The sequence below is a fragment of the Oryx dammah genome, unplaced genomic scaffold (genome assembly GCF_014754425.2).
Source record: "Oryx dammah isolate SB20612 unplaced genomic scaffold, SCBI_Odam_1.1 HiC_scaffold_20, whole genome shotgun sequence".
Lineage (NCBI taxonomy): Eukaryota > Metazoa > Chordata > Mammalia > Artiodactyla > Bovidae > Oryx > Oryx dammah.
In genome coordinates, this window is record NW_024070204.1 from 5,242,611 (window position 1) to 5,269,732 (window position 27,122).

Genomic DNA, 27,122 nt, shown 5'->3' on the forward strand with positions numbered 1-27,122 from the left:
AATCAGTACATTCAAATGTTGAACATACACAAACAGTGAGGAAATGCAGGGCTCTGGGGCCTACGTGGGAGAGGAGAGAGGCTAAACATGGAAGGAGGGCTACAGGAGAACCCAGGGTTGGGTTGAAACTAGAGGTATTGGTGTGACAGGGTTTTAAACAATGTACAGGCAACTCATAACACACTGTGTTGTGTGCACGCATAGTCACAATGATTTCTTAGTTCTCTCTGCTGAGAGGGTTTATAAGAAACAGCACCCCAGCAGCAGTGAGCACTCCTAATACCTAGACCTTGGTTTCTAACAACCAGGTTCCACTGCAAGGATCCAGGGACCCAGGGGAGACTCCAAACGACAGAGATACATGAGGGATGTCAGAACCAACTAGAACCAGGTCCCGTCAGCCAAAATTGGGACGATGACAGTAACACACAGGAACCCTTGCGTTCATGACACAAATAAATGAATAAGGAGGCAAACAGGGGACAAGAAAAAGTGTTTAATAGCTCTAGTCCAAGCTATGGTTTTTTCAGTAGTAATGTACGGATGTGAGAATTGGACTTCAGAGAAAGCTAACCGCCGAAGAATTGATACTTTTGAACTGTGGTGTTGGAGAAGATGCTTCAGAGTCCCCTGGATTGCAGGGAGATCCAACCAGTTCATCCTAAAGGAGATCAGTCCTGAATATTCATTGGAAGGACTGATGCTGAAGCTGAAGCTCCAAAACTTTGGCCACCTGATACGAAGAACTGATTCACTGGAAAAGGTCCTGACAGTGGGAAATATTGAAGGCGGGAGGAGAAGGGGACGACAGAGGATGAGATGGTTGGATGGCCTCACTGACTCGATGGACATGAGTGAACTCCGGGAGTTGGTGATGGACAGGGAGGCCTGGCATGCTGCAGTCCATGGGGTTGCAAAGAGTCAGACACGACTGAACAACTGAACTGAACTGATGGTAACAAAAACTGGTTCAGGAAAAACTACCAAGAGTAATTGAAGTCTGATAACAAAGAGGTACACAGTCTTTACGTGTTGCCCTGCAAAATATCTACCAAGTTAAGGGAAGAAATGTGCAGGCAGCTTTAACCTCAGTAAAACTTAACTAGGAAAATCTGCAAGATCATTTCAGGCAGTACGGACCTTTTTAACATTAATTCTTCCAACCCATGAGCATGGGGTATCTTTCTGTTTATTTGCATCTTCAATTTCTCTCATCCACGTCTTGACAATTTTCAATGCACAGAATTTTCATGTAAAGGTATCTCACATTAAGGAGGTTATTTTTTAAAGAGAAAACCGGTCCTTATCTTTTGAATTGTTAGAAACGATCTACTTCAGAACAATAGAAAAAGGTGGAAATGAGCAGAGGTACCAAGAAGACTGTATGTAGAAAAAGGTGGAAATAAGCAGAGGTACTAAGACGACTGCATGCGTCGTGAAAGCTGTCAGGGGACGTGAGAGTTCACGGTACCATAATCTTCTTAAAATTGATTGCCTTGAAAAGTGGCATCCCCAGCACCCAGAGCCCCGCCTGGCACCTGGCAAGGACTCAGTTAACGGATTAACTGACACGGCCAGGCAGCACCTGCCGGGTGAGCGGAGTGCCCCAAGGAGCAGGCCGGCAGGGCTGTCAGTCCCCAGGTTGCTAAAAGGCCCTTGTCAGCCGAGCCAGACCCACTGCGGCTGCAGCGTCAACACCGCCCTCTAGAGGATAAAAGGTGAACCGTAAGCAAGTCCTCTCAACTGCTCTCAGGCCCAACCTTGGACTTCATTAAAGAGCCTGGACTACCCCTGCAGCTCAGATGGTAGAGAATCTGCCTGCAACGCAAGAGACACAGGTTCGATCCCTGGGTCGGGAAGATCCCCTGCAGAAGGGAATGGTCACCCACGCCAGTGTTCTTGCCTGGAGAATCCCATGGACGGGGGAGCCTGGCGGGCTGCAGTCACGACCAAGTGACTTTAACTTCACGTCTTCACATTAACATTCCCTCCACCAGCTAAGAAGCTTTTAATTCTAACACTTCCATTTGCCCCAAAATAAGTCTGTTCCTTCTACCTCACAAAATGGAGTACAACTTGAGTCACACACATACATGTTTTCATTAATAATTCTTTATTTAAACTTTCCAAGGATCCCAAACCCCATTTAAAAATTATTTAATTGCAGAGCATTCCAATAAAAGCACACGAAACCCTCATAACTAGTATCACAACTCACAATAAGCTCTTACTGTGAGATAAAGTTTGTTTTACCCTTTATTACAAAGGCACAGAAAGTCATCCGGCACCTCAGATGTTAACCCCACCGCATACTAACGTCACACTCACGTGCAACTCAACACAGTTATTAAAGCTGACAGTGCAGTCTTCCAATGATCTGGAAGTAGTGACAGATTCTCTATAAATAACACTTAAAAAGAGGTTCTGGGCCTTAAGACCAATACAGGCATAACAAACAGGACCTGAAACTTCCTGCCAGGGCAGTTACATTTCGAGGCAGAGTAAGGCTTCTAATGATCCAAGTCTGTTTCGGCAACAGGCACAGCAGATCAACTTTGCTGAAGAAACAAAGTGAGCACTTACTAAAAAGCTAAAAAGATACTTTCCGTCAGCTCCACGTGAAGGGAGTCCTGGGATCATTCGGAGACCAGGCCTCCTGTCAGCTCCGTCTTCACAGGCACGTCCTAGATCTGGTCTTCGGGGCCCCCGCGGCTCACCGGGGCAGGCCAGCCTCCGCCGGGTCCCCGCCTGAGCAGGCGTCCGGGACGGCCTCTTGCTCAGCACTGGCCCCCTCTTCCGGCTCCGCGGGGCTGGCCGCACCCGGCCCGTCCTCCGGCTCCGCGGGGCTGGCCGCACCCGGCGCGTCCTCCGGCTCCGCGGGGCTGGCCGCACTGGCCCCGGGCGCCCCAGCGGCGCCCTCTCGCTTCTTTCCCACCGGCACCTCCAGCCCCATCATGCGCAGGTAGTGCAGCCGCTCGTTTCTGGGCACGAAAGTCCGCACGGAGGCCTTGCCGCGCCAGCCGCACAGCACGATGGGGCACTGCAGCGCGTCCGGCTTCCTGCGCACAGAGCGGCTCCCGGTTAGCGGTCCTCGTCTGCTCACGGCAGCTTCAGAGGCCAGCGCAGACGACCGCGCCCACAGCCACCGCCAAGCCGGTCTGCCATCCTACAGGCGTCCCTCCTCCCGACTCGAATACCGCCAAGGCCCTCAGGCCGGCCAGGGTCCCCCTCTACAAACTCGCGGGCGAGCCCCCAGGGCTGCAGACGTCCAGCACTCAGCGTGAGCATGTGCAGACACGTGCGCCCTCTCAAGTCTGAAGGCCTATCCCTACGCCTCCCTGCCTACTGACGCACGGGCACGCGGCCCTGTCTCTATCCGGACACGCGAGCACACCGAGACCCCCAGAGGCTGGACGACACGGCCTAGGATGGCAGGGGCACAGGGTCAGGGACCAGGGCGCCCGCCCTCCCCACACTCGAGGCCCCCGACAACCCGGTCTGGCTCCCCACCCCTGATCACACAGCCCCGCCGCGCCGGCCTGTCCTAAGGAGGAGGGCGCTGACGGTCGGTGCCACTCGCATGCCCTTACCCAGCACCGTGCGTGTCACTGTGGGCCACACACACTGCTGTTTAGCTCCTTTCACAGAAGACTCTGGTCTAGTTTTTGAGCTCCTAAAGGCCTCGTTAAGTAAACACGTGTCCCAAGCCCACTGGCGACAGGCATTAGTGATGCAGGCTGAGCAAGGACCAAACAAGGGTTTAAGTAATAATTAAGAAAAAAACAGAAAAAGATGAGAAAGGCCTGAACCAGTAAGAAAAACCACTGAGACACAGAGACAGAAATCTATCGGACCTTTCCATTTTTTAAGAACAATTTTAGTTGGTTTAAAAAAACGAGAGAAAAATCTAAGACAATTCCCATACTCCAATTTTCTTCCTTAAAAAAAAAATCTAATTCCTGAAGCTCTTTTCACCTGTGTACTTCAACTGGTAGAAACCAGCCTACCTGGAGCACTGAACCCACATCTTAAAACTGCCTATTTTAAATTTTCTGTGAGCTGCCTAAGTACTAATATCTTAAAACTGACCTGGCCCCTCCCCCGCGGGCAGTGCAGAGCCCGCCCAGGCCAGGCCCCGCCTCAGGGGCTGGGCCCCCAGCTTCCCTCCCACCACCCAGACTCGGGCCAAGGCCCGCTCCGAAGGAGCTGCCCAAACTGCTCTCCAGCCCCGGGGCTGTTCTCTCTCCTCCTTGGGAGGCGGCGTTTCGTTGTCAGAGGCAGCTGCTGAGTGGGGGTCATCTGGGGTGCAGATGCTGACTCGGCCACCCCCCGCCCCGCTGAGGGCCCCGGGCCGGCACTCAAGTGCCCTGTCCCGTTTCCGGCAAGTGCGGACCGCCCGGAACCAGGCCCTCCTGTGAGGGGCGTCACCGAGCGGGGGTCCCGGGGGGCCACAGCGGCCGGCAGGCGTGGGAGAACGCAGCCGCTCCTAACGGCCCCGTCTTCACACTGACCCTGCGCTTTATCCTCTGAATAAACATGCACACGTGTTCATAAAGAGGAGCGTCACGGCGACACCCGGGAACACTGCAGTTCTGAGGGCTCCGCGGTACTGTCTGAGGGGAGCATCCTGAAAGCCTTCTAACACGACCCCGCCCTCCCGCCCAGAACGCGGAGGCTCCGAGGGCCGAGCGTCTCACTTACGTGGGGTCCGGCTCGTACTTCAGGACAACGCTGCCCTTGGCTGGAAGAGAAACAGACACCGCTGGCTGAGCCCTCCAGGTCCGGAGGGCCCGGAGGAGAACCTCGAAGCTAGGTCTCAGGGGTCTCAGAGAAGGCCAGAGGCCTTTCTTTCTAAGCCCGCCAGGCCGCCCCACGCCAGGCACCAAGTGGGGCCGCGGAGATAGTGGAGGCGGCGTGAGTCAGAGCGCTCAGGGATTCAGCTGCTCTGCAAGGCTCTCTCTGGCGCAGGGAGGTGGGGATTAACCACTGCTTAATTCTCAAAATGCAAGATTAAAGAGATAATTGGTCCAACTCCCAGAAACAGCGTGAAACAACGTATCAAATTGTCAAAATCATACCGCAATCATCTAAAGGCAGGATTAAAAGGAAAAAACAAAACCAACTCCAAGCAGTTCTCTTATCCTTGAAGACAACCCCCATGGTGAACGTGGTTCCGCCCGAGGAGTCGAGCCTGGCCGGAGGCGCCGGGGCCTCGGGCAGTGGCTCCAATCGTCAGCCTCGTGCCTGCGCGACTGTAATACCCAATCTGTACCGTTTCCCTCAAACCGAGCCAGAAACGCACGTTCAGCGATAAAGAAGGAAGCGAGAACAGAAAGCAAAAGCAATTAGAATCCCCGGCGGTCCTATTTTCATTCTGAGCTGAAAACCTCACTAGAGGGATGTGGGTGAGGCAGGAAAGCCCGGCTGAGCCCCTCCATGGAGAGGCGGGAGCAGATAAGGACGCGCCCTGGGGGCTGGCCAAGACATCCAAACGAACCGCGTCCTGCGCTGGCCTCCCTCCTGGGCCTCGGCTTCCGCGACGGCCGCCGAGCCCCACACCTGCACAGGTGGGCGCGGGGGGCGGGCCGGGGAGAGCGGGCCCAGGAGGGGAGCGGCCCCAGGCACGCCCCCGCCCATCAGAGCGCCGGGACTACTTCCTCGTCCCTCAGATCCCTCGGCGGGTGGACGCAGGTGCTGAGAACCGAGCCTCAGCGGGTGGAACACCGAGGCTAGAAAGGCCCGGCAGGCGGGAGGGTGAGGGCGGGCTGCGTCTCCGGGTCAGGCCGCTTACCCATGTCTTTGACCTGGCTATAGGCCTCACTGCTGAGCTTCCTGAAGAACGGGTTTTCCTGGGTTAACAGAACTTGGACGTCTTCTATTGATACGGTGATGATTCTTGAGTTAATAAACGGATACAACGTATATATTCCCTGTGGGGATACAGAGAGACATCACCGTGACGACCAGTGTGAGGCGGTACCCGGGGTCTGCCCCCTCACCGTGGCCCCTACCCGGGGGTGGGGGGACCCCAGTGACACCGGGGTCGCACAGGCAGACATACCCCCCAGCCCGGGAGAGCTCAGAAACCACAGGAGCTCCCGCTGGAGGCAGAAACCATGCCGGCTCAGAAACACCCAGCCATGCCCTCACCTCCTGCGCCAACCGGAAAGCACAGTCGAACTCTTCACCGCTGTTATTTCGACACCAGACTTTAATCCCAGTGTTAATGACCTGTGATGGAAAATACAGATGAAACAAACACACAAAAGCGGAAGTCAGGAAAATTGATGGGAATACTCCCTTCCGTCAGCACCACGAGGAGACAAAGCTGTCAGCAGCTGCTGAAAGAAGGGAAGAAGTGCCCGACACGGTCCTCTGACCAAAACAGACACTCTCAGCCTGACTGAAATCCTCAAGCGGTTTTGCTTTACATGGCTTATACTAACACTTGGCACACGCGTGTGTATGCGCTCAGCTGCTAAGTCCTGTCCGACTCTGCGACCCCATGGGCTGTAGTCTGCCAGGCTCCCCCTGACCATGGATTTCCCAGCCAAGAATACTGGAGTGGGTTGCCATTTCCTTCTCCAGAGGAGCTTTCTGACCCAGGGATCGAAGCCATGTCTCCCACATTGGCAGGTAGATTTTTTTTTAACCACCGAGCCACCAGGGAAGCCCAATAATTAGCACCCAAATAAGATACTACAACTAGGGAACTCTGAGAACACAAGAAATATCAGCATGCGGTCCACAGGGCATCAGGAAAAGGCTGCCGTCACACTGGAAACCCCGGTGGGCGCCCGGGAGAGGACAGCGTCCAAGCCCTGTCCTGAGAGTACGTGACGCCCGGGACCTCCAGACCACATGAAGCTAGGCCATGTGAAACAAACAGGCGAGAAAGAAATGAACTGGGAACACAGTAAAGCAAGTAAGATGGAGGCCCTAAAGGTTACCGTTAAGGACAAGTGAAACCAAGGGCCCACAGAGCAGCAGGCAGGCCCCTGTGCCCCATGACACAGATGGCGGGAAGGACACAGCCAGGCGGCCCGTGCCCACTGGCAGCTCTGAGACCCCCGGGTGGGTGGCCTGCGCCCACTGGCGGCTCTGAGACCCCCGGGCGGGCAGACCGCGCCCACTGGCAGCTCTGAGACCCCCGGGCGGGCGGCTGGCCCCGGCCCCTCCGACAAAGCGGGAGAAGTGAGAAAGGACGGCCCTCTGTGGCCGAGACCCCACCTTCATCCTCTCGCTGTTGTTTAGCAGCACGTTTCGCAGCTCCTTGGACACCATGTAGAGCTGCCTCTTCTTTCCTTCTGTGGTACGAGTTAACAGATTCGTCTTTGGGAACGAGGGATCCAAAGCATAAAACTTCCTGTGAAAGAGACACAGCTAGTTATGAGGGTTCAGCTCAAACGTGACGCCGGCCTTGTGGTGTCCTGCCCCCTCCATGGTCTAACTTCTCACGCCCGTGTGGTTCAGGGCCGGGGGCTCTGCCCTGGACACCCACTGTCTAACCCTAACGTCCCCCGCTTGGCCTGCACCTCCTGGATCCAGGACCTGCGTTCACAGGCACAGTGTCTCCCCCGAATTCCAGCAACACACCTGAGAACACTCCCCCTTCACGGACATTTTAGGAGGGATTTTCACAAACACAGGCAAAGGACCAGCCATCCACAGGACAGCATACGCAAGCACTCTGGCTCACAGACGCTGAATTTACCGGACGAGGAAGAGGTGAACCCGGCAGGTATCCTGAGCACCTTTCCCCTGTGATCGACCCAGAAACCCCAGCAAACCGACCCTCCCTAACCGGCAGCAAGGTGGGGTGCCCCACCCAGGCCCGAAGTCCAGAGTCCCCACCTCCGTCATCTCTGCCTTCAGGGGTCCAGCATTCTCTGATTACTGCTCACCTTAAACTGAAGGGTTTGGTAAACACCCTCTAAAGCTTCACCCAGCTCTCACAGGCAGTTAAAAAGGAGCTACATGAACAACTACGGTTACATGTGACCACGTGTGTATTTAACCCCGTGGTAAACATAAATGAGGAACTGTAACAGGCCAAGTGAATCCTTACTGGATAGGTGGAAACAGCGGGTCGTCTTCGGGAATGAACACAAAGGGATCTTCCTTAAACCCAAACAGCTTCATTTTCTTGGACGGAGGAGGGCTAAGGAGGGGACAGGATGAGGGCACCGGTCAGCGAGGGGTCGCCATAGTCCCACCAGCCCACACCTCCCCCCTGCGGCCCCACCCCGGCCTGCAGGGACGAGGGTCTCTTCCTCGAGGAGGCCGGTAGAGGAGTCCACCCCCGGGGGTTATTAGCCCCGGGGCCCACACAGCCAGGACCTGCGAAGCCGCCACCCAGGCCCTGCTGAAGCCCGAGGGCTGGGCAGACAGCGGGGCGTAAGGGCCATGACGCGGCGGTCCTCACCCGCACACGCCGCCCCTCCTACTCCCGCTCTCATCCGCGCTCTCCGCTCTCTCCACTGCTCCTGTGTTGCTGATTCCAGGTGCCAGTTTGCTCTCCAGCTCCAAGGGGCTGGAGGCGCAGCCCGCCGTGGGCTCCGCAGGGCTCGGGGGGATGGGGGCCCGTGGCTCCGCTGGCTCACCCTGCAGCTGGACAGGGACATGCTCGTTAACACCCAGACAGCAACCACCTCTGTCCTGACGCCCGGAAGGAAGATTCCAGGGCCACACAACCCGCCCAAACGAATATAGCAGTTCACGTGCAAAAGACAGACTACAGGATTCTTTTAAAAAGTAAGTACTTTAAATCTGCTATTATAAGCAGAATTCATGGGCACAGAGTCTAGTTTTAACTTCCTGTTTCTTAGCGGAGGCCAGCAACACTGGCCTGTCTTCACCCAGAAATCCTGCCAGGCATCTGCTCTGGGCGGTGAGTCACACACTTCCAGACACGCTACATGGGGCCGAGAAGAAAGACAAGGACTCGAAGAGAGGAGAGTGGAAACGCTCCACGGCCCAGGGATCAACTGAAGAAAGATGAAGCGCACCTCGACAAAAAAGCGCACCTCCTTGTCGAAAAACAAGCTGACTTCTGATCTGGGACAACTGTAGATAAATTCAGCTTTAAGAATGAGCAAAGTGTCTTACTGCCGTTAACTTTTTATATATACCTGTATTTACATAAGATCTTAGCCAATAAACAATCGCGTGACACACAGCACAGAGACTACAGGTAACAACACTGCTTGTGTATTTCAAACTTGCTATGAGAGACCTGAAAAGTTCTCACCTTGAGAAAAAGACACACCACAACCAGGTATATTTACAAGGGATCACCATGGCGCGCCCCTGAACCGACACGATGGCCTGTGTCCATTACACCTCAACTTGGTAAACTTCTTTAAAACCACATGTCCTTTCTAACAAGTCACCAGACTGGTAAAAGTGGTATTTCCCAACCCTTATGAAGTGAGTTTACAAATTAGGTTATGTACACAGGAAAGTCCAACATGTCCGTCAAGTTCACAAAGCTATTAAGCAGACAGGCTGGTAAGGTACTATAACGCTGTTGCAACACTGCCTCCCAGAAAATGTGGTTTAATTGTAAATAAAAAAGGCAAACAAAGAACAAACCCCCAAATCCTCTGCCAAGGTTAGCAAGGCTGTATGTCCTTTCTATCCCGCCCCCCATGTCTGTGCTTCTGGAAATCGCCTGCTTTTCAGAGGCCCCCTCCTGCGCCCCTTGGCCTGGAAAGCTCCTTCTGTCGGGCGCAATGAGATTTGATCCCATGTGCTCACAATGACACCAACAGCACTCTGTCCGCACGCCTCTCCCTGGCCCCAGCTCCAGCAGCGTTCACACTCTGCATTGCTTCAACGGGACAACGGTGTCCTGAAGACAGAGGCCCCCAGTCTTACCACGTGGCCCCAGCAGCAAGCACCATGCTAGGTGGGCTCACGTGCGCTCTGACCAGGTCAAACATGACCAGTGCAAAGTAAGATGGATCTCAGAGTGCAAAATTCACAGTTTTTAAGTCTCAAAACGAAAGCATACAAACTACTTCATTAATAACATTGTGACTGCATGAAAATCACATGTAATGTATGGCAATAGCTGCAAGGTGATTTCAGTTGCAGACGAGGTCGGAGTTCACATGTTGAGCACACGGCTCTGAGCTCCACGCCTGCTCTCCTGACGGGGGCAAGGGGCTGCGAGAGGCAGGAGCCCCGCCTCCAGGGGACCCTCTCCAGCCTCGTGAGCCCTAGGACTACTGCTCGGAAGCGCCGCGTCACCTCCCCATGAGGCTGTGCCTGCAGGCATCTGCCTGGATGAGCCGTACCCTAGAGAATGGTTGGCTTCGGCTTCTCCAAAGGCTATAAGCACCATCAGTCCTCATTTTCTGGCATGGAGCCAAGGGAATTAGAGCCCCACAGACAGTGACTCCAGGCCCCGGTCCACAGCAATGGGAGGCATGCTGATGGACGAGCTATCAAGTCCCACCGCACGCTGACAAAGGGGAGGACTGCGCATCACACCGCAACCCCGAGTTAAGACTCAGAAGCTGCCCTCCAGGTTCCCTGGTGGCCAGGGGGAAAGAATCTACCCGCCAATGCCGGGGACCCAGACCTGATCCCAGGTTTGGGGAGACCCCATAGGCCTCCGAGCAACTGAGCCCGCGGGCCACGATGACTGAGCCTGCTCTCCGGAGCCCGGGAGCCACAACTCACGAGCCCACGCGCACTTCCTGGAGCCTGTGCTCCTCAACAGGAGAACCCGCAGCAAAGAGACGCCCCCACACCGTGACTAGAGAAAAGCCCTCACAGCAAAGACGGCCCAGCACAGCCAAAAACAAATAAATAAATAAAATTATTAAAAAACAAAAAAAAAGCGGCAGCCGGCTCTCCCCGCCTCTCTGCCTCACGGCCTCCCTCACACAACCCCGGGGGCGGCTGAGGTTCGTTATGAGGGTCGGCCCTGCCCGCGTCCACCTGAGCCAGGCCTGCACAGCCTGGCATTGCCCCGCACAGCCAAGGGGAAGGCTGCCAGCCTGTGGCTGGCAGAGCTGTCCCAGCTAAAAACCACCCGCAGGAGCACAGGGCTCAGACGCCACCAGCGGGGGTTCTGGCTGAGCCACAGAGCGGTCTTCACACCTCTTCAAGTTTTATTAAAGAAGCAGGTTGAAGATGCAGAAGGAAGGTGTGTGTGTGTTAAGCCGCTCAGTCGTGTCCAACTCTGCCGTCCATGTCTACGCCAAGGACTGTAGCCCACGCAATTCCCAAACTCCGCCTCTTCCACTTCCCTTATAAGGTGGCTCAGCTGGGAAAGAATCCGCCTGCAATGCAGGAGAGACGGGGGTTCCATCCCTGGGTTGGGAAGATCCCCTGGAGAAGGGAAAGGCCACCCACTCCAGTATTCTTGGGCTTCCCTGTAGCTTAGCTGGTAAAGAATCCGCCTGTAATGCGGGAGACCTGAGTTCGATCCCTGGGTTGGGAAAATTCCCTGCAGAAGGGAAAAGCTACCCACTCCAGTATTTTGGCCTGGAGAATTTCATGGATGGTACAGTCCATGGGGTCACAAAGAGTCAGACACAACTGAGCGACTTTAATTAAAAGTTTTAAGAAATTGCTGCTTTTTGGAAAACTCAAAAATGTAAGGACACCATCACCACCACACACACAAGAACACCCCCCTGCCCTCCACCCTTCAAACACGCTCCGCGGGCAGCTTCGGCCTCAACTGCACAGAAAGGCCACACAGCATGCTCTGCTGTTCTGGATAGACGTTTACCTTTGGGGGACGTTTATTCCACGGCATTGAAGACTTCTTCACCAACACCGCCACAAAGAACCCTCCAGTGTTCTGATGATGTGGTAATATTCTAAGACTGGAAAAGCACACACATACACAATTTATCCTTTTTAACTGATCCAAAATATAATTTCACAACATAATATATTACTCACACAATATAATACACAAACCTCACTGAGAGAATGGTCAGTGTGTAATCTGTAAAGAGTTAAAAACGCAATGTCTAAAACATCACCGTTTATGTTCAAACCAGTTTGCTTTTTTAAGTTTACAATACAACTGCTTGCTGCCAGCAGCTAAGAAACACTGAGAACCTCACTTGCGGAAAAGTTCATGTCCAAGAGCTCAGCCAAGGGTGCAGCACGGCCCATGCAGGAAATGCCTGAGACACATCTCCCCGGAAACTCACCACCGCTCCAGGTGCATGGCCCGCAGCTTCTCGGGGTCCTTTGGGGGGAACATGGTCGGCCGGATCTGGGTGTGTCTGTTGTGGGGGACATCGTCCCAGGATGCGAACCACTGCCCATCTTTCGTCATCACCTGCAGGGCCAGAGGGTTGGGACTCTGTATGACCAGCCCATCTGAGAGCAGGGAATGCCAGAGGAGGGGGTGGGGAAGCTCTCAAGAGATGTCATGTCTCATTTCTCCCCAAAGAGAGGAGGACGGTTTGCAAGCAAAGAAATGACACCATCTTTTATTCCATGAACCAGGACACTCATTCTATGAGGTAGCATTTTAATTTTCCAAGCAAGTTATTTTTTTTTTCTTTCTTTCTTTTATAAAACAAGCCTCTGACTGTTCCTGGGCTAACACTGAGAAGTGAACTGCTTCATACTGGAAACAAAGCTTGGAATCTCAGCCAACTAAAAGGGAAAAAAGCAAAGCTATACTTGTATATAAACAAAGCTGATTTGTAATTGCAGAATAAAGGCAGGAAAACTTCCGCTGCCAGAAATATTTGTATAAACATACCGTTTGTCATTAAACATAATTCTGAAACTGATTCTAAGTTGCATAATCAAATGAACCATTTATTCAAGTTATCCTAGAGTGGATGCTTTAAAATTCTCACAACTCTAAGAGGCCTAGTAAGTTGACCCGCCCTTTTGAGCCAGAGTCCTGGGGGAGACTACCTTCCACTGCGAGAGCCCAGGCACCCACTTCAGTCCTGGCAACTCCGAGGACACATCGGCGAGCTCCAAAGCACCTGCAGGTCAACAGTAAAACAAAAACTCCCGTTATCCCAGTGAAAGCAAACAGCTGTAAAAGATCGCACACTGTCAAGATCCTGTTTACAGAGACTGTCCAGGGAGGGCAGACCCGCCCAGACAGAGCATATCAGAGACTTCTGGGGTAGGTCAGGGGTTGACCGTAAATGAGCTCTTCTCCACAGTGCAGTATCAAGAGTCACTCAAGACCACGGAACTGCACACTTAGAGCAAGTGCCGCCACGTGGGTAAAGGGCAGCAGAGGAGCGGCTACAGGAAGCAGCTGCAGAGTCCATGCTGCGCCCCAGACACGGCTGTGGCAGGCAGCCCAGAAATGCACACAGGGCTGGACCCCACGCTCGGCTGGCTCCTGGGAGCCAAGGAGATGATCTGTGTCTGCATGCCTTTATCTCCAACAAACATACCAGATCCGAAAAGCAACACGATGAAACTGGACAGTTTTAAACAGTCAGCTTCAGGCCCAAGCTGGTTTTCTAAAGCGGCCATCAGGACGACAGCTCCCGTCTAAAGCAGTGTTCACAGGCATGCCATTACAAGAAGCTCTACTCCGGGGCGTTACAGGAGACCTCTCAGATGAACTACCCACCACAACCCACGGACAGCCTCTCAAAAAGGAAAATCCAACAGAGCTCCATGGCAGCTGTGAAAAATGCAGGACTCATGAAAACGAAGCAGAAGAGTCCCCAAGGCAGAGGTCCAACAGTGAGAAGTCCACACTGGCCTCCATGGTACATCCAAATATTCTGGCTTCTAAACGCGAGCACCAGGTAACAGCACCAACAGGGAAACTGGTTTTCTCAATCCAACGCTGCCTGGGCTCAGCACTGACTCTGCCAGCATCTGGGTCACAGGCGAGCACAGACTGAATCTTACTGGCCACCTTTCCCCGCTGCTGGGTCTGAGAATGTTCAGGTGGGGGCCCCACCCCTGCAATTAAAATCCCCAGCAGACGCAGAGGACAAGACCCGGCAAGAGTCACTGTCTGATGAAGCCACGTCTACACACATGCCTCTGGCGGAACACGGGAATGAGACAGCCACGATGTGGTCTGGAGCAACCACGTGCAAAGAGACAGCTGTGACAGCAAAACGCAGACAGAAACCCACCTGCCCAGTGACACCACCCACGGCCTTTCTCTTCACAGGCCTTCTGAAATAGAGCACCACCAAAAGTGTGGAGCTTTTCCATATGGAAAACATGATACAGAAATCAAGGCTTCAGATAAGTACAGCGGAACAAAATATGACACAGTAAATTCAAATGGAAAGGACCGCAGAGGTGAGAACAGGAGGGCTGACCTCGCAGCATTGGCCTTTCAGCCTCTGAGAAGAAATGTAACAGAAGCTGAGACAGTCATGGACACCATCTCAGGAAAGGCACACCAGTTTCAGGATCGACATTTCAACCTGCTTCATACACAAGCAGCATTCTATTCAGGAGATGTAATTAGTTTTAAATTTCCCACTATTTGCTTTAAGGAGAATTTGATGGAAAAGGTTAACATTTCAGCAAAAACATGAAAGGAGAAATGTTTGACATGAACACATTAAACGTTCTTGCAGTCTGTCTGGTCCCTCAGTGTGAAACAGTGTGTTAAGACCTCACTCCCATTAGGATGGCTAATATTCAAGAAAGCAGAAAATAGCAAGTGCTGCTGAGGATACAGAGGAACTGGAAAACCTGCGCACTGTTGGCAGAAACATACAACGGTGTGGCTGCTATGGAAAAAAGTATTGTGGGTCCTCAACAAATAACACAAAACTACCACAGGCTGCAGCAATTTCACTTGCGTACACAGGCCTGGCGTGCTGCGATTCATGGGGTCGCAGAGAGTCAGACACGACGGAGAGACTGGACTGAACTGAACTGATACTCCCAAAAGAACTGAGAGCAGGGTCTTCCAAGAGTTGCTGGTATAGCTATGTGCAAAGCAGCGTTATTCACAGCAACTAAAATGTGGAAGCAACCCAAGTGTCCACTGACAGATCAATGGATGAACAAAGTACGGCCTAAACATACAATGAATATTTTCAGTCTTAAAAACGAGGGATATTCTGAGAGTGTATGATCTAACATGAATAAAGTCTGGGGACATAATCCTAAATAAGCCGGTCAGTCACACAAAAAAATGCTGCATGATTGCGCTCCGAGGAGATACCTAGAGCAGTCACACACAGAGACGGAAAACACAGCCGGGTCGGGGTGGGTGGGGCGCGGGGGGACATGGGGGAGCCGCTCAGTGGACCTAGATGTTCATTTGCAAGATCAAGAGCTCGGGAGACTGGCTACACAACAGAGTGAACGCAGTTACGCCAGGGAACTGCATGTTTTAAATTACCTGCGTAATTTCAAATTATGTGTGTTTTACCACAACTAAAACTTTTAACAAATGCCAACGGTGTGGTAAAGGATCTGATACCACCTTTCAAACTTACAGAAAGAAAACGCAAAACTCATTTCTCATGAAAAATGACAAATTCATTATAGAAGCATGTCTTTAATCAGGGCTACCTCATTTTGGGGATTCCCAAGTGACGCTAGTGGCAAAGAACCTGCCTGTCAATGCAGGAGACATAAGACAGGTGGGCTCATTTGGGAAGATCCCCTGGAGGAGGGCACTACAACCCACTCCAGTATTCGTGCCTGGAGAATCCCACGGACAGAGGAGCCTGGGGACTACAGTCCATAGGCTTGAAAAGAGTTGGACACGACTGAAGCGACTTGACAAGCACGCACACACCTCATTGTAGGGTTTATGGACTAATCATACAAGCTAATGTCCATGAACAAAGTTAGAAAAAGTCTACAGGAGGACGCCCTACAGCAACAGAGGTTCTGAAATACATTTTCTTAGAGATTCATCGCACACTTACCTTCACTCTTTTCCAGTAGAGACGCTATGACAGCTTCATCCTCGATGGGATTCAGCGAACACGTAGAGTACACCATCCTACCCCCCTCCACTAGCTGCTCAGCGCCCCGCGTTGCGATCCGTAGCTGTAAACTAAGGGCCGGATACCAGGTTACTTTAAGACCAAGCACGACCATATGGCACACACACCACAGGCACCTACTAGAGCAGGTATTCATCAGAGTTTAGGACAAACTTACAACAAAATACAAAACACTCTGTAAAACGAACAACGCTCATTATTATACCTTTTAAGGTTCTAAACGAAGTTAGTGTAAACCTAGTTAAGGTGCTCTGTGCTGATTAAAAACAAGAATCCCCGAGCCCTACACTGTCCCTCCTCCCCTTGCCACTGGTAAACCACCAGTTTGCTCCCTGTATCTGTGAGCCTGATTTTCGCCTGTGACAGTCACTAGTTTGCTGTGTTTTTTAGATTCCACATATAAGTGGTATCATGTGGCATTTTATCTGTCTGGCTTACTTCACCTAGAATGATCATCACCAAGTCCATCCACGTTGCTGCAAATGGCACTATTTCATTATTTTTAACACATCCCAATATAGTTCCGAGGTAAAATTATGGAGAGAATTTGGGAAACCAACTGAATTATTACAAAACTTGCCCTTTTCAAAATGACAGTGGGTTAATAACCCGGCTGAGGAGACAGCAGACGCCAGGAACGCACCTGCAGAAACCCTTCATCTCCCACGGGCGGAGCAACTCATGCCCATAAACCCAGAATGTGCCGTTCACAAAAATAGTGTCTCCAATCTTTTAAAAGACCTTCCTTCTCTTCACAAGGCTCTTCACAGAAGAAATACCTTTTTGAATATCAAGATTTTCAACATAACTCCATTTTTAAAAAGTTTTTCTACATAACTCCACTTTATGTTCCTCTGTGAAAGTGAATCTCATCTTCTCAGTCTATGTGACACGCCTCATTTAGAAGTGAATTCGGCGCACTCACTCCCTTAGTTTTGCTCTTTTTGGCTGCGCTGGGTCTCCACTGCAGAGCACAGCCTCTACGCACGAGGCCTCCAGCAACTGCGGCACACAGGCTCGGCTGCCCCAAGGCACGCGGGGTCTTCCTGGACCAGGGATCAAACCCACGTCCCTTGCGCGGGCAGGCAGATTCTTCATCACTGGGCCACCAGGGAAGTCCAATGTGATGATTAATACACTTGACCTACACTCGGTGGGTCCATGTGTATGCAGATGGCGTCCTCCAAGTGTTGGCTATGATTATTCCAGATGACCTCTGTAATCCTGATACTAATCTGTATCATCTAAATCTATACTTAACTATTCTGATAATTGAAAACCAAATGAAGTATCTATAAACAGTGTTGACACTAATCTATATCATCTAAATTCATTACTTAACTATATCAATTCAATGCTTCACATGAAACAGGAATTTAGGTTTAGAATATACCAACTGCTAATAGAAAGAAAAATCATGTATCTGTATGGTCTTTTTAATAGTGAGATTTTCCTTATACATTGAATTCAGTTGTTAGCTTTATGCTTTGCTTGTTCACATGTTGGGAAAGGTTAACAGAACAGTAATAACATCGCTTATGAAAGTGAAAGTGAAGTTTCTCAGTCGTGTCCGACTCTTTTCGACCCCATGGACTGTAGCCTACCAGGCTCCTCTGTCCATGGGATTCTCTAGGCAAGGGTGCTGGAGTGGGTTGCCATTTCCTTCTCCAGGGGATCCTCCCAACCCAGGGACAGACTGGGGACAGCAGGCCAGTCATGAATGCCCACTAGAAAGAGCTGTCTCCAAGGTCCCTTAGGGCAACCTGTACAGGCAACAGGTTGCATACACTACCAAGGAGGCTGCTGTCTGCAGCCGTTGCACACTGGGCCCCCATGGGGAAAAGGGCACAGTCGGCTTAATTGGCTGCAAAAACAACATTGCTTATAGATACTTTTTTTTACTTTCATTATTTTTTTCTGCACCAGTGGATTTTGTTTTTTTTCTCAATTATCAGAATAGTTAAGTAATAAATTTGGATAATGTAGATTAGTATCAACATTGTTTACAGATACTTTTTTTTTAACTTTCATTAATGTTTTTTTTTTTGTACCAGTGAATTTTGCTTCCCCCCCCAACAATTATCAGAGTAGTTAAGCAATCAATTTAAATAATATAGATTAGTATCGGGATTACAAAAATATTCATTAGGATACTCTAGATCAGGGCTTCCCAGGTGGTGGTCCAGTGGTACAGATCCGCCCGTCAATGAAGCAGACTCAGGTTTGATCCCTGGGTGGGGAAGATATCCCAGGGAAGCAAATGGCAACCCACTTCAGTATGCTTGCCTGGAAAAATCCCACGGACAGAGCAGCCTGGTTGCCTATAGTCCACAGAGTCGCAAAGAACTGGACACGACTGGGCAACTGCGTACACACTTGCACACTCTAGGTCACACGCCTGCACACTCTAGGTCACCACAGCTCTGCGTCTGTAATTCTGATGTTAAATGAAAGAAAGAAACCAAAGCTCCGTGGACAGTACAATTTAAAAAAATCCCTATGCACAGTAAAACACTATAATACTCAAAGAATTACAAAAATATATCTGAGTTATAAGATTTCCTTTTTCCTTTCAGTTTCAAGAACTTTCCAAAAATTTTTTTAATATAACCATAAATATTTCTGAGATCAGATGTTAAAAGGCAAAATAATTCAACAAGAACTGAAAACAGAAAGGAGAAATATTAGTACGAAACAGTCTTTTCACAGGCAACATGTTTGAAATATCACAGGAAATTTTTATAAAAGGCATTTTCGATACATGTGTCCCTAAAACGTATACAATTTCAGTGTCCTACTCTTGAAAGGTTTCAGAAACAACTCCTGACTAATAGGCAGACTCAGGAAGGCAGCTCTGAGGCTTGCAGTCAGCCAGCTGAAGCTCTGCACATTCAGGGATTTGACCATAAACCTTCACTCACCTCCTAGTCACCCAGGGCCACCAGGTACAGTTGACTTACCCATGTAGCTGCAAGCTGTTTAAGGTGCTCCACTTCTTCCAGACATCAATGTTTTTTCTCATTGTGCCATCTCCACTGCAAAGAAAGATATTTAAGAACTTAAAACTCTGTACCAGAGGATGACTGGAGCTTAATACTCCAAGCTAAAGGGTATTACTAATACCACTGAGAAAATAAGAGGTAAACTTATTTCATAAACCAATAAACTTCCTATTTCTGTTTGGAGGACACTACAATGCATTAAACTTTCTAATTATATTTCAATTTCAATTCAACAAGAAAATAAAAGATCTGAGTAGGAAACTTCACTCAACAAAGAGACAGTAATTTGCTTCCATTTAAGAGAAATATCAGCAAAACACCATCTCCAGACCTAGGACAGAACTCTGAACACAGGTAACAAACTTGCTGATCAACAGTAACATTTTAATCAGAATTACATGAATAACGATAAACTTATAAAGGACTTCCTCAGCAAGTTCAGTAAGCCAATTTGTTTACCACGAATGTTCTCTGTATCAATTAAACATTTTTTAAAATTTCTACCTTTATTTAACAGAAATCATTCCCATGTAAATTTTATAATACAGTTGATCAATTAGTCTTTCTGTCCGGGTCTAATTTTGAACCCCAGATTTTTTGGAGGAGTTTCTGTGTCCGCTGGCTTTCCCTGTAAAATGTGATTTTCACTGTGGGTCTAGTCACACGTCCTTCAGGTGAAGGCTCTGCAGGGTGGAAATGTCCTATAAGATATAATGGCTTTCAAATGACATCCCCTGCTTGTACTTGTAAAATTCTGATTGCCTCGGCTTATAACTCAGAGCCCACGAGGTCACATCATGGTCACAGTGTGGCATCTCTGATCACAAGAACACAGGGAGCTCTGTGACTGCCTAGCGGGGAGGGGTGGGGGGGGAGACGGAGGGAGGGGACGGATGTACACCCACCGAGGCTGAGTCACGGGAATGTATGGCAGAGGCCAGCACAGCGTGGTAAAGCAATTATCCTCCAATTTAAAAAAAAAAAAAAGAGGATAAAAAAACCACAGGAGTGGGAAAACATCTAATCCCAAAGAAAACTAAAAACCTGCAATCCGAGATAAAAAAAACGATTGCAGCTCATGACCTATTTCAACTTTTCTGAAGAATTCTTCCGGGTGTTTGACGCGCAATCATACCACCGAGCTCTGCCACCAGCAGTAAAACTACCATGTGTTTAAATAAGACAGGACTTGATAATAATACGTCCCGCTTACATGCTGCATTTAGGGCTGACAAAGTACAACGGAGGGTTTCGTATGCGTCTCACCAAGTCATGAGCTCAGAGAGACACGTTTGACATCCGCATCTGTGGCGCTGCCTCTGGGAACTTAGCCACTTTGGTTTTGCCCTTTCCTTTTTGGAAAAACTCAGTAATCCAGCTATGCCTTGAAATTCTTTTATTAGTAAGCTCTATAAAAATCTAACATAATAAATTTCAAAGAAAGATACGTGTACAAATGCATGAGTTCTCCAACCTTCATGGAACCCCTAGATGTCCTACTCAGGACTCACCCGGTGTTAACACGGATTATTACGCTGTGACACTCTATCTACACTCACCGCAAGCAGGCGAGAATGAACACTCACACCTCACTCCTGGCACAATGCCCGCAGCAAGGCTCTATGTGACGTCACTGCTCTCCACTGCTCTTCACGTTCCCTTTCACAGCCATTAAGACCGCCCCTCTCTGATCTCCTTCAGTTCATCACTAAAACTGTTTTTGCTTTCTGATTTAGGCTCACACTGCCTCTCTCTTCAAACCAGCTGTGACCAGATTCACCACACGCGCCCATGTGCAGCTTCACTTTAGACCCTGACCCGCGTTCTCGCGGGACGCTGGGCTTCCCGGCCTCCTGACGGTACCTGCACGGGACGTCACAGAGGATGCGGTCGTAGAAGAGGACCTCCTTCCTGCCGTTGACGTCCACCTGCAGGCGCGGGATGCAGGACGCGTCGTGGTTGACCACCATGATGCAGGGGCTGCCCAGCCGCTTGGCCTGGTGCACCAGCAGGTAGCAGCGCCTGTTGTCCACGTCGTTGGCGATGACGAAGCCCTCTGCGAATGCACAGGCGCCGCGTCGGCCCCAGGCGGCAGGCGAGACCGGCAACCCAGCCTCAGACTGGCCGGAACTGGGGCCGCGTCCAGGAGAAGCAAGCGGGCGGCTTGGCAGGGGTTTCAAGTGCCTTAAAATGTCAAACCTTCAAAATTCATCTCGCCAACAGTTCCTCACTTTGGACAGCTTATTCTGCCCAAACTAGCTTTTCTACCATTGACTATTAACAAAAAAAGGGAGGGTGAGGAGAGAAAGACGTGGAAACTAAGAGAGTCTCCCAAGTGTTTAAAATAGGCCACACGTGCTGGGGCTCCACTCCAGGCCCTGAACGTCAGCTCCCAGACCGGGGTGGGGACTGAGGGTCCACTTGCCGGGGAGGCTCGGACCTTTGCCATCGACCTAATGTCCTTCAAGTTCAAGACTGAAGCTCATTTCCCGTGTGGAGTCTGGGAACGTCACATAACTCACCTCCCAGACACTGGTGGGATTTGAACCTGGGGAGTCTGACAACTGGCTCTAAACTACATCCTCCCACCTCTCACACAGGTGCTAACCGTCAGAAGAGAACAGAAACCCCAGTGTGAGATGGGGACTCCTGAAAACGCAGACTGAAATCAACCTACTGGGGGCCCCTTGGGGTCTGGTGGTTAAGACTCTGCCTCGCCATGCAGGGAATGTGGGTCCGAACCCTGGTGGGAGACCTGAGATCCCACACGCTGGGGGTCAACTCCTGGGCCAAGCGCCACGGCAAGGGCAGGCGCGCCACCACGAGAGATCCTGTGTGATGCAACCAGGGTGCGAAGCAGCCAGAGATTTTCAGCAGGCAGATAAAAACAAAGTCTATCTACTGTGGCTTCAAAAAAAAAACACCACGTGCTTTTACAGAGACCACGCATGATGCTAAACTGAAGGCCCCTCTCCACGGGGCACGCAAGGGCACGAGTGACGGGGTCGTGCACAGCACCCAGCTCTACTTTCAGAGACAGGAAGCCCACCTGCCTGACGCCTCCTGTAGAGACAGTCAATTCCTAGGCAGGTTGATAAGAAGTCCTGAGTACCCAAGGAGGAAAAGGGGGCCTGGAACTCTCGAGGAGGCGGAAAGGACAAACGCCTTTTCTTTTTTCCTCTACATTCCTTAGTGTTAGTCACATACAACTAAGTTTGTTTTTTTTTCTCCTTTAAGCCTGGAACTGATGATTACACAACAAATAACCCAGTTTAAACACTGTCCTAGGAATTACATGCCGGGCTTCCCCGGTGGCTCAGAGGGTAAAGCGTCTGCCTGCAACTCAAGAGACCTGGGTGCGATCCCTGGGTCAGGAAGATCCCCTGGAGAAGGAAACGGCAACCCACTCCAGTACTCTTGCCTGGAAAATCCCATGGACGGAGGAGCCTGGCAGACTACAGTCCATGGGATCGCAAAGGGTCGGACACGACTGAGCGACTTCACTTTAGGAATTATATAACAAGAATCCTGCTTGAGGAGAGTTTCTCCTTCCTGAAACCTGACTAATCCTGGTATCTTAGAATGTACATCAAGGGAGTGGGTCTGGTAGGACCTTTCTATTGTTAAGTTCTAATTCTCTTATCCTAAAATGTAAACTGTGGGAGTGGGTCTGGTAAAATTTTTACAACCTTGAGACATTCTTTTGATTTACTGTAATAACTAATTAAAAAAGGATATAACTCCCTTGTTAACACTAGCGAGGGGGGCACTCTCCGCCCCTCTTCTGATGTCTATGTCAGAAGCTTTCCCTGTCCCTTTCATACTTTAATAAAACTCTGCTATACAAAAGCTCTTGAGCGATCAAGCCTGGTCCCTGGTCCGGAAGCTCAATCTTCTTCGGAGATCACACCATTCACCATAAGCTATCACTGTGTTTGCTCTTTTCCTCATCCACCACCCACCAAAGCAGCACCCCCACCCCCATACATACCTGGGAAGGGGACGTTCATGTCCGCGTGCAGCATTTCAATCAACTGTGTGGTCTTTGACCCAGGAGCTGCACACATATCTAAGATCTAGTGAAAAGCAAGAAAACATTTGATGTTTTTCTTTATATAAACCAACTATCCTACATCAAACTTAGAACAATTTAAAAAATTATTTTTCATTTCTACTTTAGGACCTAAGCACATTTATTTATAAGATAAATCTATGGCATATGTTCTATTTAATTTACTGGGATGCCCTAATATATATTGCCCCCAAACCACAGAAAGAGAAAGATACTTGCTCCACAGGAACAGGAACAAAAACGGCACTAGAAACCAGCAGAAAAATACATTCAGGGATGATGAGTAAAGATACTAAATGCAAAAAGCCTTGTAACAGAACGCTATGGGGCAGAGGTCGCTGGGTCCAATCTCAGTTTGGCCCCTGACAACTAGCTTCTAACTTTAAGCCAATTACCTCCATTTCTCTTTGCTTCCTTTTTCTCATCTGGAAAAACAGGGACAGTGATAGCATCTGCCCTCACAGGGATGTGTGTGCAATAAAGAATTAATTCACAAAAAGAACACAGAACCATGGTCGGAATTCAACAAGCCCCTGGTATGGGTTCACTGTGATTTCAACCTGATTGAGTCAATCAGAAACAATGAAGATAATCTCAACAGTAAGTAGAAAAACTGAGCTGTAAAAATTGCAATAAGAACCTAAAGTAAAATACTATCATTTTCCACTTCAACCAAAGTGAAAAGGGGAAGTAAGTGATGAACCACATTAAGATAAAAGGTCTCAACAAAACAGGGAGAGATGAATACCAGCATTTTCCACGTAAGGCTCAGAGTACCTTATGGTGAGGGTGGGCATTCAGCAACAGCGGTGGGATCATGCTGACGGCTTCCTGACGGCTGATGTTTCCCTGGGAAAATGAAATTGTTAAAAGTCAGCAATGGCATTAAAAACAGCAAAAAAAATTAATATTGGGCACTATTTCCAATGCATTAAGAAAATACTGTATAACCATACACAGAACACCAAAGTTAGTACTATCGCGTATATAGCAAGTAAGACCAATTTTTCTACTAGTGGATAAATGGCCACTATCAAAAGACAGTAATCCCTGTCCATCAGAATGACATTCAGTTCAGTTCAGTCGCTCAGTCATGTCCAACTCTTTGCGACCCCATGGGCTAGAGCACACCAGGCCTCCCTGTCCAGCACCAACTCCCAGAGTTTACCCAAACTCGTTTCCATTAAGTAGGTGATGCCATCCAACCATCTCATCCTCTGTCATCCCCTTCTCCTCCTGCCCCCAATCTTTCCCAGCATCAGGGTCTTTTGCAATGAGTCAGCTCTTCACATCAGGTGGCCAAAGTATTGGAGTTTTGGCTTTAGCATCAGTCCTTCCAATGAATATTCAGGACTGATTTCCTTTAGGATGGACTGGTTGGATCTCCTTGCAGTCCAAGGGACTCTCAAGAGTCTTTTCCAACACCATAGTTCAAAAGCATCAAATTTTCAGCACTCAGCTTTCTTTATATTCCAACTCTCACATCCATACATGACCACTGGAAAAACCGTAGCCTTGACTAGACGGACTTTTATGGGCAAAGTAATGTCTCTGCTTTTTAATATGCTAAGTTAGTCATAACTTTCCGTCCAAGGAGTAAGCACCTTTTAATTTCATGGCTGCAATCACCATCTGCAGTGATTTTGGAGCCCCCCAAAATAAAGTCTGACACTGTTTCCACTATTTCCCCAACTATTTGCCATGAAGTGATGGGACTGGATGCCATGATCTTAGTTTTCTGAATGTTGAGTTTTAAAGCCAACTTTTTCACTCTCCTCTTTCACTCTCATCAAGAGGCTCTTTAGTTCTTCTTCACTTTCTGCCATAAGGGTGGTGTCATCTGCATATCTGAGATTATTGATATTTCTGCGAGCAATCTTGATTCCAGCTTGTACTTCATCCAGCCCAGCGTTTCTCATGATGTACTCTGCATAGAAGTTAAATAAGCAGGGTGACAATATACAGCCTTGACGTACTCCTTTTCCTATTTGGAACCAGTCTGTTGTTCCATGTCCAGTTCTAACTGTTGCTTCTTGACCTGCATATAGGTTTCTCAAGAGGCAGGTCAGGTGGTCTGGTATTCCCATCTCTTTCAGAATTTTCCAGAGTTTGTTGTGATTCACACAGTCAAAGGCTTTGGCATAGTCAATAAAGCAGAAACAGATGTTTTTCTGGAACTCTCTTGCTTTTTCCATGCCAACGTGTTGGCAATCTGATCTCTGGTTCCTCTGCCTTTTCTAAAACCAGCTTGAATATCTAGAAGTTCACCGTTCATGTACTGTTGAAGCCTGGCTTGGAGAATTTTGAGCATTACTTTACTAGTGTGTGAGATGAGTGCAATCGTGCGGTACTTTGAGCATTCTTTGGCATTACTGTCAGAATGACATTAGCTCTTTAGAAACTCAGGTACAACACGCACACAGGACAGAAAGCTCCCCTAGAAGTGTCCCCTCACAGCTGAAACTGTGACTTCTATTTCCTGGTTCTCCTGTTTCCAGGAGCAGCCCACACCTGCTCTGTATTCCTGGACACTGCCCCATCAACCACTGTTTCCTTGTCTCAGCGGAAGGCAGACAACAACTAAACCTCCACACTAATCAGCCATCCTCCACACCTTCACCCTTGGGTCAGGACATCTGTTCACATGTTCGAATGTTCAAAGATTCCTTGAAGAAACCAGCACCTGTGACACTCACAATTCTATTTTACAGCTCAGGACTGAACACCCAACAAAAAGCCAAAAACTGTCAGCTACCAGGAGGCTTCTCCTCCTTCACAATCTGCGCTTCCTATTTGAACAGCCAGCCCGCACTCGTCACTCACCTCACACAGACACAGGATGAGGAACACTCTGCCGAAGCGCAAACCTGCACTTTCTCCGACAGGTCACACACCCCCGGAGATTAAATGCCAAGCCAGAGAAGCCCTTTCTGCACAACTCTGTGCAAACAAGGGGGCACAGGCGGTGCCCAGCATCCTGTGCTCAAAACGGTGGGAGTGGGAAAGCAGGCCAACAGGACCCTGCCTGCCAGCTCACCCGAGTGGACAGGAAGCGGGAGAGCACGCAGCTGTGTACTGAGCAGATCAGAACCGAGTGAGGTGAAGCACTTCTAAACTGGCCGTGCTTCAAGGCAAGAATCATGGGAAGCAAACAATCCCGCCAGGCAGACAGAGAAGCTCACGGCAACAAGGAAACAAAACCATCTGGTGGCACTCGGGGGCCCGGGCCCGGCAAAGCAGGCGAGAATACAGGAAGGGGCACTCCCGATGCCGCGCGAGACAGTGAAAGGGAGCTGCCACGCTGCTGACGCCCGTCGCGCACGGCGCTCACTCTGCCACGCACTGTGCGCGGGGGCGATTGTTTCGCTGGGGAACATGTGGCGCTAAAGGTAAGAAGCTGAGCGACTGAACGGCAATCAGGGGGCGGCTGAGGAACCAAGGAGCAAAGACCATGTCGTTTTACAAGAACCAAACCTATCACATTTAGATGCTGTTCTTGTTTGGCAAAGGTGGAGTACAGCACTTTTAATAAAATACAAAGATGGCCATAAAAACCATCACCTTCTCTGCAAGGGAGGCACCGGGCATGTGCAGCCCAAAAGAACAGGAAAGCAGACAGAACACGCTCCAACGTGGGGGCCGGGAACAGAGTGCCGGGCCCAGCCGTGGCTGCAGCCACCGACACCGGAAGCCACCGTGACGCCGGAAGCCACCCGACAACCGTGCCGGCGCCCCCGGGACTCTGCGTGATCACAGGCGCTACTAATGCCTACGTTACCAGATGTTACAGGGGCGCTCACAATGAGTTCAGGGTGCTTTTCTACGTGCCTTATCTACCTAATCACTGCTAGTGGCAAGCGTGGTTGAGATAAAACTGCGATACTAAGGCTTCAAGGAAACCAGCAAGCCTGAAGTCATCTACTCACAGATTCAGTTTCGCTGACCAGAAACTGGTGAAACTTTTCCAGCTGTGGAGACTTTCTCAAGATTTTTCGACTTAAATTTGTGTGCCAGGCAAGTTCTTCAGGATACCTGACCGAAAGGAAAGTAAAACACGTAAGGGTTACATATACTGAAGCGGGCCCTTCACAG

At 49.9% G+C, this 27,122-nt stretch overlaps 1 protein-coding gene and 1 non-coding gene across 2 annotated transcripts in view; both read right to left on the minus strand.

The window, feature by feature from the left end:
- Nucleotides 1-2,094: 2,094 nt before the first annotated feature.
- NSUN2 (NOP2/Sun RNA methyltransferase 2) overlaps nt 2,095-27,122 on the minus strand; it is a 32,036-nt gene continuing 7,008 nt past the window's right edge. Inside the window, exons 4-19 of the mRNA XM_040262385.1 lie at nt 26,957-27,062; nt 23,808-23,879; nt 22,950-23,034; nt 20,822-21,014; nt 18,917-18,991; nt 15,876-16,006; nt 12,907-12,980; nt 12,183-12,313; nt 11,750-11,846; nt 8,426-8,610; nt 8,069-8,161; nt 7,231-7,366; nt 6,151-6,231; nt 5,792-5,930; nt 4,702-4,741; nt 2,095-3,059 (exon numbers count right to left, since the gene is read on the minus strand). Coding sequence (XP_040118319.1) covers nt 2,714-3,059; nt 4,702-4,741; nt 5,792-5,930; nt 6,151-6,231; nt 7,231-7,366; nt 8,069-8,161; nt 8,426-8,610; nt 11,750-11,846; nt 12,183-12,313; nt 12,907-12,980; nt 15,876-16,006; nt 18,917-18,991; nt 20,822-21,014; nt 22,950-23,034; nt 23,808-23,879; nt 26,957-27,062 — 1,984 coding nt within the window. The 3' untranslated portion in view covers nt 2,095-2,713. The remainder of the gene's footprint in view (nt 3,060-4,701; nt 4,742-5,791; nt 5,931-6,150; nt 6,232-7,230; nt 7,367-8,068; nt 8,162-8,425; nt 8,611-11,749; nt 11,847-12,182; nt 12,314-12,906; nt 12,981-15,875; nt 16,007-18,916; nt 18,992-20,821; nt 21,015-22,949; nt 23,035-23,807; nt 23,880-26,956; nt 27,063-27,122) is intronic.
- LOC120879748 lies at nt 17,692-17,826 on the minus strand. The gene has a single exon (XR_005724891.1). It is a non-coding gene; the product is annotated as a small nucleolar RNA SNORA70 (small nucleolar RNA).